The sequence below is a fragment of the Ascaphus truei genome, chromosome 1, assembly GCF_040206685.1.
Source record: "Ascaphus truei isolate aAscTru1 chromosome 1, aAscTru1.hap1, whole genome shotgun sequence".
NCBI classification, from domain to species: Eukaryota; Metazoa; Chordata; class Amphibia; order Anura; family Ascaphidae; genus Ascaphus; species Ascaphus truei.
The window spans coordinates 204,063,004-204,075,227 of NC_134483.1; the positions used below are offsets into that span (position 1 = coordinate 204,063,004).

Here is a 12,224-nt window from a genome sequence, read left to right on the forward strand (position 1 = left end):
CATCGTTTAACCCCAGCGCTGTCCGCGTGTCTGGGAAACTGGGGCATTTACTGACCATGGGAGCTGTGTACCAAGCTGCAGTTTAGTGCTAACATTGCATTGATTATCATTTACAATTTAGTGTCTCTGATCCGGTCAGTACTCAAATATTTTAGTTGCAATAACGTGGAAATATTCTCGCCATTGTCACCAGTACCATTTTGTAGTTCAAGCTGTAATAGCTATATTGGTCCTGGAGAAATGGTGATTCTGCCTGTATTGTGCAATAATCATGTGTAGTCCCATTGATCTGTTGGAGAGATCTGAGTAGTTAATAGATGCACACGTGTGCATTGGCCCGCTTCTCACTTCATTGAATAGGGGATTGTGTGTTAAGTTCTTTGTCCAGAACAACTGAGAAAAATGCTCTTAAATGATGAAAACACTTGAAAGTATATCAAGCTTGATTTAAAAAAAAAGTGCTATTTACAGACTGAAGGATTTAGTTAATTGGTGACACCTGTCACATTGTGTAGAGCAGTTGTCGTGTGTGTGTGTGTGTGTGTGTGTGTGTGTGTGTGTGTGTGTGTGTGTGTGTGTGTGTGTGTGTGTGTGTTAACCCAATAATTATATTGTGAAATTCTGAGGAACTCCAACCCTTTAATAGCATGTCTGAGATCAGATGCATTATAAGGAACCCCAATCCTCGCATGTCTGAGATCAGATGCATTATAAGGAACCCCAATCCTCGCATGTCTGAGATCAGATGCATTATAAGGAATCCCAATCCTCGCATTTCTGAGATCAGATGCATTATAAGGAATCCCAATCCTCGCATGTCTGAGATCAGATGCATTATAAGGAACCCCAATCCTCGCATGTCTGAGATCAGATGCATTATAAGGAATCCCAATCCTCGCATGTCTGAGATCAGATGCATTATAAGGAACCCCAATCCTCGCATGTCTGAAATCAGATGCATTATAAGGAACCCCAATCCTCGCATGTCTGAGATCAGATGCATTATAAGGAATCCCAATCCTCGCATGTCTGAGATCAGATGCATTATAAGGAACCCCAATCCTCGCATGTCTGAAATCAGATGCATTATAAGGAACCCCAATCCTCGCATGTCTGAGATCAGATGCATTATAAGGAACCCCAATCCTCGCATGTCTGAGATCAGATGCATTATAAGGAACCCCAATCCTCGCATGTCTGAGATCAGATGCATTATAAGGAACCCCAATCCTCGCATGTCTGAGATCAGATACATTATAAGGAACCCCAATCCTCGCATGTCTGAGATCAGATACATTATAAGGAACCCCAATCCTCGCATGTCTGAGATCAGATGCATTATAGGGATCCCCAATCCTCGTATGTCTGATATCAGATGCATTATAAGGAACCCCAATCCTCGCATGTCTGAGATCAGATGCATTATAAGGAACCCCAATCCTCGCATGTCTGAGATCAGATGCATTATAAGGAACCCCAATCCTCGCATGTCTGAGATCAGATACATTATAAGGAACCCCAATCCTCGCATGCATGAGATCAGATGCATTATAGGGAACCCCAATCCTCGCATGCCTGAGATCAGATGCGTTATAAGGATCCCCAATCCTCGCATGTCTGAGATCAGATGCATTGTACATTTTTCTGTTTAGTACAATTTTCAAATGGACTGAACATTGCAGGGAATCTTTGATGCTTGGTGAACCCAAGGGTTCATAGGAAATCCCTGTTAGCTGACATCTAGGATGCTGTTTGTAGCAAAAAAACAAAAGTTGCCATTTCTAGAGACAGTGGTGGATCTTTTTGCTACTGTAAACATTTTGTACATTGCTGGAAAAAAAGTGTGTGCCTGAAAATCAGAAAGATGGGAAGAACGCAGTTACAGAGGCCCCGCTCCCTAACCCAAGGCATTTAAATTAAATGCCGGGGGAGGCCTCTGAAACGTCCTTTATCTGCTGCCAGCCGGGTCTTTGGTGACGCGTCACCATGGCAATGTGGCATCAAATGACGCCTCTGGGTCATGTGACGTCATATGGCCCGCAACGTCATTTGACGCCAGGTTCAAACCGAGGGGGTGGGGGGGGGGAACGCGGGGGCTCCCAGGCACGGGGGCGCACGCCAAAAACTTTTGGCACCCCTGGCTTACTCCACAAAACTGTTTATAAATGCTTAAGAGGCATCAGATGGCAGTGTCATTGGTTCACTTTATTGGGAGGAGGGATTGCAACCGTACATTTTATTTATTAATAAAATGTTTTACCAGGAAGTAATACATTGAGGTACCTCAATCGTTTTCAAGTATGTCCTGGACACAAAGTTATGATAATACATGGTTACATTGAATGAACAGAGGTTATACAGACCATTCACAGACATTTCATGGTCAGAGAGTTTGCAAATTTGGGAACGGGATAAAAGGACTGGTGAGTTTAAGATTGAAATAGAGACGCTTTAACATCACGAAACATCAGCGACTGGCAGCAAACGGCTCACACCCTTTAGCTGCGCAAAAGGCTGTCTGCCTTTGCGGCAACGCAGATGTACACTGAAGGGGTTCAGATTGAATGCAGTTGTGGATTCAAAGTCCTTTGTCTCCCTGGCTCATTAACACGTCAGTGGGTGGAGTTGATGTTCCACATAGTACAAGCAAAGCAAATGTTAACCCTTAGCATGCAGGTTCTGTGCCGAAGGGAGCAGCTCTTGGGGAACTCATCAGGCAGCTGCTTTTAGGGCAATGCAGATGTACACTGAAGGGGTTCAGTTTGAATGCAGCTAAAAATGGCTTGTTTAGCCTTCCCCTCACTTGACAACTGGTGTGTGTATTGCTAGTCTGCTATGTAAAACCTTTGGCAATTTGGGGTACTATACAGAAAAGATACTTGATTAGCTGGACAAATCATTCATTACCATGTTTAATGCCCATCCCTGACTTCTGTGCCATCCAGTTACTTCACACAATTCTATTTTCAATTTAGCCCTGTTATGTGGCAATGTCTGTTACATGTGTAAAATAGTTTACTTGCCCTAGGAACCAAACTGCAATGCCCATGTTTGACATGACTCCCTCGAACACACAGTGGCTTCTGCTAGAAGCTGCTCAAGGGTAAAGTTACCCAGTTAACTGATGAGGCTAAGGCCCTGCTCCCTCAGTCAGTGCTCCCGCACTGCAGACAGGCGGCGCGCTGACAGACACAGACCGCAATATGCGGTCTGTAGGGAGCCGGAGCGGGAGGGGGGCTGGAGTGGGAGGGGGGGGGGGGGTGATTTGTTCAAAGGGACCCGCTACTCCCCCCCCCCCCCCCCCTCCCTCCATGGGCTCGGTCTCCCGGGCTGCAGGAGGGAGCTGCTGCGGGCTGCTGGAAGGTAAGCAGCTCCCGCTCCCTCCCCCTTCCCCCACAAATGCCCTCCTCACATACACACACACACATACACACACACACACACACACACACACACACACACACACACACACACACACACACACACACCACCCCCTACCTTGTGGAGGAAGCTGTCTGACAGCTCCCGCCCCCGCCCCCGCCGCTGATAGGCTCATCACCACGTGACGCGTCACCGCTCAGAATCACAATTTTCTTGCATCCCCTGCCGGCTGACGCGTCACAGTGCGTAGTGAGCCAGCAGCGAGGGTGGACTGGGACCGACTCAGAAGGATTCCTCTGCTGGTGGGGAACGCTCACGCGGCCGCTCGCGCCTCCGGACGCAGCGGGTCCCAGCCCTAAGATTACAACACATGCCAGTCCTTCCCATTCCAGACCCGTCCACAACTAGTCTCTCTGCTTACTCCAGATTTCAAGTGGCAATAGTGTTGGCATTTTTTTGTTTTAATAGATGCAGCAGTTTCTTAGCTTTAAAGAAATGTAATTCCCTAAGCAGCCGATCTATCTGTTCTCCCGGGGTTCACAATATAGCTGCCTCTCTTTCAAAAGAGGAAGTGCTGTGCCTTTGTAGCAACCCATGGAAGCTTAATGCATTAAACTCATTAAGAAGGGCATAAGGAGAGGGAAGGGGAGGGGGGGGGGGGTGGGCTATCCAGCAAGTATTATCGAATACTAGAAAACTAATTTATTAAACAAAAAAACCAACAGGATTTTTAATGTATACCTGCTTTTAACAAAGACACAGTTTCTCCGTTTGGTTTACTGCAGGCTGTGACCTGTAATAATGACCAAACAGAGATTAGTGGGAATTGTTGCTAGTTCCTTTTAGGGCTGAGAATCCATTTGAGTTCTGAATACAACAATGCTAGTAAAATTCTAGGTATTGTTTATGCTTTTCTGTATATATGTAAACATGCTTTTAACTCGGGTGGACATCCTCACCCTAGTGAAGAACAAAAATATTAGCAGAGTTTATTGCTTAGAAATGTTTTTTGGATGTAAATGTGTGAAAGTTACGGGGTTTTTAGAAAACTGTTGTAACAAAGTTATACATTCAAACTGTTTGATACTTTTTATGCCTGTTTTGTCTTTTTGTTTCTTTCAGATCGTGACATCCTATTGTCCTGCTAATAATGAACCAATAGCAAGAGTTAGACAGGTATTTTAGCTTCACTTTGCTCTACAGTAGTGATGAATGTTTCCTAGCTGTCACAGAAAATCCCAATCTATGTTTATGTGCAAATGCAGTTCGCTTTGTGTTGGATATTGTATGTGTCTCTTTATTCTATGTATGTTTGTATTTACTGCTTACTGTAGGCCAGTTTGGAAGAATATGAGGAAACGGTCAAAAAAGCAAAAGCAGCATGGAAAATCTGGGCAGATGTAAGTACTGTATATGGTACATTTTCATGCCATAAATAGTTTTCAATGCAATGCATTTTATGTGCCATTACAAAGCTCCTTTTGCATGTGGTGTTTTATGTATAAACATAGTTACCAGCTGTATCAAGTATTTTATTTTTCAAAGATGACAAAATAAAAAGTTTGATGTTGTTTTTTTATTTTATTTTTAATATCTATTTTAATAATGGAGCGTGACTCCAGGTAAATTCAGGATACGCTGCACCTAACATCACTTCGGACATTCTTCCCTATGCTGTGAAGCCGCATTCTGGTGCTGGAGAAGCATTTGGGCCCATTATTTGACAGCGCTGATTTATTTTCTAGCGCTGGAAATACTTTACTGCATGCCTTACAATCCAGTCACCGTCAAGAGCAGTCTGAAACATTTTTGCTGTCTGCCGTGTATTGCAGGACTAACTTACTTCAGTCTTGAAACCCCTGGTACCACTCGGTCTAAGTCTAAAACATTTATCTTTTTCTGTTGCAGCTCCTTTAGGGCTGTCTTTAGTCGTGTCCACATATTCATCCGTGTTCTGTATCAAGAAACCTGTCTCTAGAATAACTGTAAACAAAATCATTGAGCAAGAAACACATCAAGGTTACAGTGTGCTGGCAGGTCACTGGTTGCAACAAGGAACTGTGCGTGAGCGGACATACTGGGGCCAGCATGTGACCGTGCCTGAAATTTCATGTGCATGAACATTGCTTTAAATATATCTGTATGCTTTGTTTGCTACACATCCTTTTTTAATTTTTATTTGCTGAACACGTTAAACACCTTTTTTTGATGTAGAAAAAAAAATGGACTGCACCAGGGCAGGGTAAAATGGAGGAGAATCCCTCGTATGTGGTAATATCTTTAACCTAATTGCATCAACTGTGGAGAACAAACAATTTCTGCTTAATACCAGTGGTGAGATGCTTGTAAATTGGTGTATAATAAATTCAAGTCCGTGGCAGATAACGCTGGATCGGCGTGCGATATCCCATATCTCGACCTAGTGACAGTCATGATATAAAGGATTGTATCACGGTGGGATCATGTACATAGTAATACCAGTGCTAATGTGACATTCTCTTTTAAAATTCCGTCATGATTATTGTGTTAATATGTGAGTTGTAACCTGGTGCCTGATCTGTTTTTTTTTTTTTAAGATTCCTGCTCCAAAACGTGGGGAAATAGTGAGACAAATTGGCGATGCGCTTCGGAAGAAGATCAAGCTTCTAGGAAGCCTGGTATGGCGTACTGAAACATTTAAGTTCTTCTGTGGTTGCTCAATTGAAATGATATAAGTGCCCATTGCAAACACAAATGTCAAAACACTGTGTTTTTCTTATGAAATTCTTAACACTGTAAAAACCTTTTTTATAGCCGCAAAAGTGTTAAAATAGTTGCCCATTGTAAAACTATTCTTCTCAGAGCAGCTCTGGGCTATAGTTGGTTGATTTCTGCCTGTGTTTTGTAGAAAATTGGGATTCTAAAGAGGCTTTCAGGGTTTCCACAACAAGACAGTAGGTAGCATAGGTATTTTACTTTTCAAGACACTATGGGAGAGATTCAGTCCAAACCAATAAATTGGCTCTACTGTTGTTTGACGCCATTTTTATTTGCCTTCCTATACACTATAGTGATTATCATAAGGGTTTTTTTGCCGCACCGAGATGCCAGTGTTATTTTTAACTGCAGCATATGCAAATGAGGAATTAACTGCTCATAAATTAGTCACAAGCCTTTCACTGAACTCCAATACCTGACAATATTGGGTTACTGCACAAAAAGAAGACCATTTTGTGTCACCTAAAACAGGCTGACGTTGGGCCGATCGCGTGTGTGTGTGCGTGTGTGTGTGATGAGACATGCAGTCTTGGCAAGCTACACACACACGTGTCTCTCTGTCATTTGTAGTGCTACTGGGACATTGATTTACTGTATGTATGCAACAAAAAAGAAGAAAGCTCCAATGCTACATTCAGTATGTCACATTATTTAGTACATTACTATGTATTTTGTGTGTATATATCTGGACACTTCTAGTTTCTAACCACTGTAGCTCATACATAGCACTTCTAGTGCATCTTACATTTTAACCCTTGAGGCACCGCATGTATGTCACGCACCCTATGCTGTGTGCAGCAGTATTTTGTTTGCTCTTCTCTTTATGCAGTGGAACAAATACATGAGACATTATAATATTAGTAGTGTCGTTTCTGACCATTGAGGGATAATTAGCAGAAGGTAAACCCTAGTTCAGTTACTGTAAATGTACATGGAGGCACTGGGTTAATCGTTAGAGATGTGCAGAACTTTGTCCAATGTTGCATACCAGGCAAAACTCTTTCAGCTGTGAAAAATATTGCAGCCGTGTCAAAGTCCTTAAGCACTTTGCCATTAAGCACTTTGCCATTAAGCCAATGTGCATTGTGCAAATCGCAATCTTAGCACGCTGAAACCCCAGACCCACAGTATTTTATATATTTAATTGAGCCAATTGGTGTGCTACTGGGAAAGAGACCTCAAATGCACAACCATAAACAAAGCCCCAATGCACATCCATTATGACATTATTTAGTTAATTTCTGTGTTTTTTCTTCATTTAAGTATGGACCATTTAGTTCAATATTTTTTTTTTTGGCCAAAATGGTTCCAATCTACAACCATGTCAAGGTTTGACCCCATCAGCAGGTTCCTGCACTACCAGTGATACTGGGTCCTTTGTCTCCACTGCATAGAGACAAGAGGAAACGCAACAATGCTGTAGTCCAGGGCTGCGCAAACTTCTTTAGCTGTGGCCCCCTTCCCGGGAGCCGCAGCATTCACGCCCCCCCCTCCCAATGGCTTGGCTTCAAATGACGTCACCTGACCCCACCGCGTCATTTGACGCCGCGTTGCCATGGCGACGCATCGCCGAAGATCCGGCTTGCAGCAGGTAAGTGAGTTACAGAGGCCTCGCACCTCCCCCAACATAAAAATTAAATGCCGTGGGGAAGAGAGTGGGGCCCCTGTAACCACCCGTGCCCCCAGTAACCACCCGTGCCCCCCAGTTTGCGCACCGCTGCTGTAGTCCATGGGAGGCGTGACATGTATGCAGTGTCTAAAGGTTAACATTTAGAAGCACTATATGGACTGTGTGAGCTATAATGCAGTTAGAACTGGTTAAATCCCTGCCCCCCCAGCCCCCAGAAGTGTCCTAAAAGATAAAGAATACACTCACAAACACACACACTTCCCAAGCTTATTGCTGCAACAAGTCATCACCAACTTTCTCTTAGAGGAAGAAATCTCTTCATGCAGGGACTATAAATGGGACATACTCACTGTCTGGCGATATTTAGTGGAAGGCCTACTAATTTGGCGCCATTATTAGCCCTTTTTGGCTTAAAACATTGAAGCAGTGAATCAAATTTTGTAAAAAAAAAAAAAAAAAGCTAAAAATGTTGTGACTGCATTTTGGGCCGTTTGGCACATCTCTATTAATCCGAGCGTCGGAGCCCTAGCCTGAACTTCATACAAGGAGAAGAACAATGTAACTGCTTTGCTATATGTTATGGTACTTTCTAATGACCTATTTTAGGAGTCCCTGGAGATGGGGAAGATTTTAGTTGAAGGTGTTGGCGAGGTTCAGGAATACGTTGATATCTGTGACTTTGCTGTTGGCCTTTCCCGTATAATTGGAGGACCGATGTTGCCTTCAGAAAGTAAGAAGCTGTTTGTTTTGTGGAGACTATCTGCCTATGGGACTACATGGCATTGGGGACAGACATGTTTAATGTAACTAATTGACACCAAAAAAATTGACTAGTATTATACATTTTTGAAACGTAATATTTTTATTGTTAACACATGATTTGGGAGCTCTTTGTAGCGTTCATTCAATGTCGCTTGGTGAATCGACTTTCATTCCTCAAATCTAAATAGTTGAGTATTGAGTTTTTCCCCTTCTGTGTTTTTGTAAAGTAATTGATTTCGTCATTGTGAAATAGATTTTAAAAAAAATGTGTGGAGTTTGTTTTGAATTCAGAATAGAGAAAGGGAAAACCAGTTTGCAGGCTACAAACAAGTACAATTGGACTAAGCGTAATTGAATAATCATTTCTATCCAATTTCCCTTTCTCGAGTTTTTTCTTTTGGCCCTCTGCATGGGATTGTTCAGTACAATAGAACCAAGGACTTTATATTTCTAAGGGTGTTAGAGGGTTTAACAGAATCCGGTAGAACACACATACGTACATATACGCACACATACGTACATATACACGCACACATACGTACATATACACGCACACATACGTACATATACACGCACACATACGTACATATACACGCACACATACGTACATATACACGCACACATACGTACATATACACGCACACATACGTACATATACACGCACACATACGTACATATACACGCACACATACGTACATATACACGCACACATACGTACATATACACGCACACATACGTACATATACACACACACATACGTACATACACACACACACACACACACACATACGTACATATACACACACACACACATACGTACATATACACACGCACACATACGTACATATACACGCACACATACGTACATATACACACACGCACACATACGTACATATACGCGCACACATACGTACATATACGCACACATACGTACATATACACACGCACACATACGTACATATACACACACGCACACATACGTACATATACACACACGCACACATACGTACATATACACACACGCACACATACGTACATATACACACACGCACCGACTTCCCTGTTCAATAACCCTGACACAATTATGCCCTTTTTGTTTTTTGAGGACCTGGACACGCCCTGATTGAGCAGTGGAATCCGGTGGGTTTGGTAGGGATCATCACCGCCTTCAATTTCCCTGTCGCAGTATATGGCTGGAACAATGCACTCGCCCTGATATGTGGCAACGTCTGCCTTTGGTAAGAGATGGTACAATGGGCATTCCTTCTCGTTTCTGGCTTGCCTGACTCGTGGTGTCAACCTGTAGTCTTTTATAAGAGCTGCTCTTCTAGCAGTGTTGATCATGTTGATAACAGGAAGGCAATGAGACGGCGTAATGTGTAGCAACTCTGGGTAACAATGTTTCCGATCTCGTGCTTTGTCTTTCTAAACAGTGTTGCAAACAATACGCTTACCTAACAAATTCTGTGTCCTCGCTACAAAACCGGGGCGAAACCACTGGGAAAGAATTGCACCCGCTTTATTATCAAAGGAAAAACCAATATCCCTTTGCGTTCAGTGGCATTTTCTCTAATAAACCTGGTGCTACTTTTTGTTCCAGTTTTACAGCTGGGGAATGTGGCAAATTAATAAATCCCCTTTTTCTTTACAAGCTCACAGCCTCCTTTTCAATGAAAAGGTAAAAAGGGCTGATTTTGTTCACATTTCTTACTTCCCATTTTCTGTCCTACTACTTTTAAAGCTGTCTGACTTTTTTTTGTCTTTAACCACAATCTAGTTTAAGATTTCATTGTACTGCGCTCCATTGCAGTCCCTTCTGTATTGACATGGCTGACTTGCGCATCGTGTTGGAAGAATGTGTTGCATAATGTCAGAATACATGTTCTAGTTCCTTATCGTGAGTATCCTCTGGGCCTGCCTTTTATATCATTGATTTTTTCTTTTGCAGGAAAGGAGCTCCTACTACATCCCTCACTAGTGTAGCTGTGACAAAGTACGTCCCAGGGTGGCATGGATGATATTTCTTAACATAAAGTTCTTCCATTTGTTTTTGTTTTTTGTCATTCTTATTTGTTTTGTACTTCCGTTAAAACCCTTTGACTATTAATTTGCGATAGGTGTGCATCTGTAGAAATAAAGTGCTTTCCTATCGAGGTCTAACACAGCATTAATTATACACAGGGCTTCAATTTGTCTATACTTCCAACTAAAGTGACAACCGCACTGATAATGCCGTAAGGGGAATGATCCCCTTTTGTTATTTTATATTTGAATACAGAGACATACTTGGCAGCAAGGGAAAGGGGAGCAGACTGTTACACATACAGAAGTAACTCATCAGCTACTGTATGAACACGGTGTACGATGTACACGGTGACACTTCTACACGTACTTTCTGCCAAGTTTCTCATCTCCCTGTATTCAAAATCCCCCTTTCTTACCTCCAAAACACAAATACAGTATGTTGTTCTGTTTGCAAGTTCACTCAACTATTTTTTTTTTTTTTTCAAACATTTCTTTACTGTACAGTAAGGGGTTTGGTGTCACCTTTCTCTCCCCCCCCCCCCTCTGATTTTTACATTGTCTTTATTACAGAAAAATGAGCCCCACACCTAAGGTGTCCATGGGATGGGGGGGGGGAAGAAACCTTTCTGAGAGGCTCAGGACAATACAATTACTTTGAAGTCTGAACGGAAAACGCTTTATTCTCATTTGCGCTTCCGCACCAGAAAGCTTGCCATGTCAACAGTCCACTGCTGGTTTTTGACCTTCTTAAATAAGACAACATTTAAAAGGTTTTATATTCTGATTTAAGGGGCATTATATTGAGCTCACTTTCAAGGTGTAGGTCTTTTTAGGGGGGGACGGGACTGCACCTTTTTAAGTAGAAGTTCCAGATGTAAGTCACATTGAGTGGATTAAAACAAGCTCTCTTCACATGCAATTTTTTTTCCTGGCTTCACTTGAAAACTTTGGATAGTTCTATTCATTTAACATTAAGCATGGGAGATGGCAGTGAGTAAAGACACTGACTGGCACTGAGTTTGAAGCCGGGGAACCTGGTTCAATTCCCGGTGTCGACTACTTGTAAACTTGGGCAAGTCACTTTATCTCCCTGTGCCTCCGGCACCAAAAACATAGATAGTAAGCTCCACGGGGCAGGGACCTGTGCCTGCAAAATCTCTCTGTAAAGCGCTACGTAAAACTAGCAGCGTTATACAAGAACAAATGATTATTATGGTGGTAGAGTTAAATGACAGTACTTTGAATGTATTGCAACTGTGATGAATGTTAGTAAGTGGGGCTGCAGTCTAAATGGCTTTTTTTCTTTACACTTCAGAATAGTTGCCCAGGTTCTAGAAGATAACCACTTACCTGGTGCCATCTGTTCCCTGACCTGCGGTGGTGCAGACATCGGGTAGGTTTGCCATCATTTGCAGCTGTGTGTGCACATGCAGTGTGACACCTGGTGTTTGGTGTGGGAATCATTTTGTCGAGTCTTATTTTTCTCTTCAAGTGTGGTTTAAAAATAAATAAATAATTGCAAATATTATGGACATTTTAGTGAACTTTCACATTGCTCAAAAATTCCCCAATTTCACCAGAAGCGTGCCACTTCTCGACTGAATTTGACAAAAATAGCAAATATAAAGAGTTATGTGACCTACATATTCATATTTACAGTGTGGCAGTA

General features: G+C 42.4%; 1 protein-coding gene across 1 annotated transcript in view; it reads left to right on the forward strand.

Moving 5' to 3' along the window:
• ALDH7A1 (aldehyde dehydrogenase 7 family member A1) overlaps nt 1-12,224 on the forward strand; it is a 28,508-nt gene that overhangs the window by 1,302 nt on the left and 14,982 nt on the right. The window contains exons 2-8 of the mRNA XM_075600521.1: nt 4,504-4,557; nt 4,716-4,781; nt 5,958-6,038; nt 8,375-8,498; nt 9,636-9,768; nt 10,479-10,523; nt 11,871-11,948. Coding sequence (XP_075456636.1) covers nt 4,504-4,557; nt 4,716-4,781; nt 5,958-6,038; nt 8,375-8,498; nt 9,636-9,768; nt 10,479-10,523; nt 11,871-11,948 — 581 coding nt within the window. The remainder of the gene's footprint in view (nt 1-4,503; nt 4,558-4,715; nt 4,782-5,957; nt 6,039-8,374; nt 8,499-9,635; nt 9,769-10,478; nt 10,524-11,870; nt 11,949-12,224) is intronic.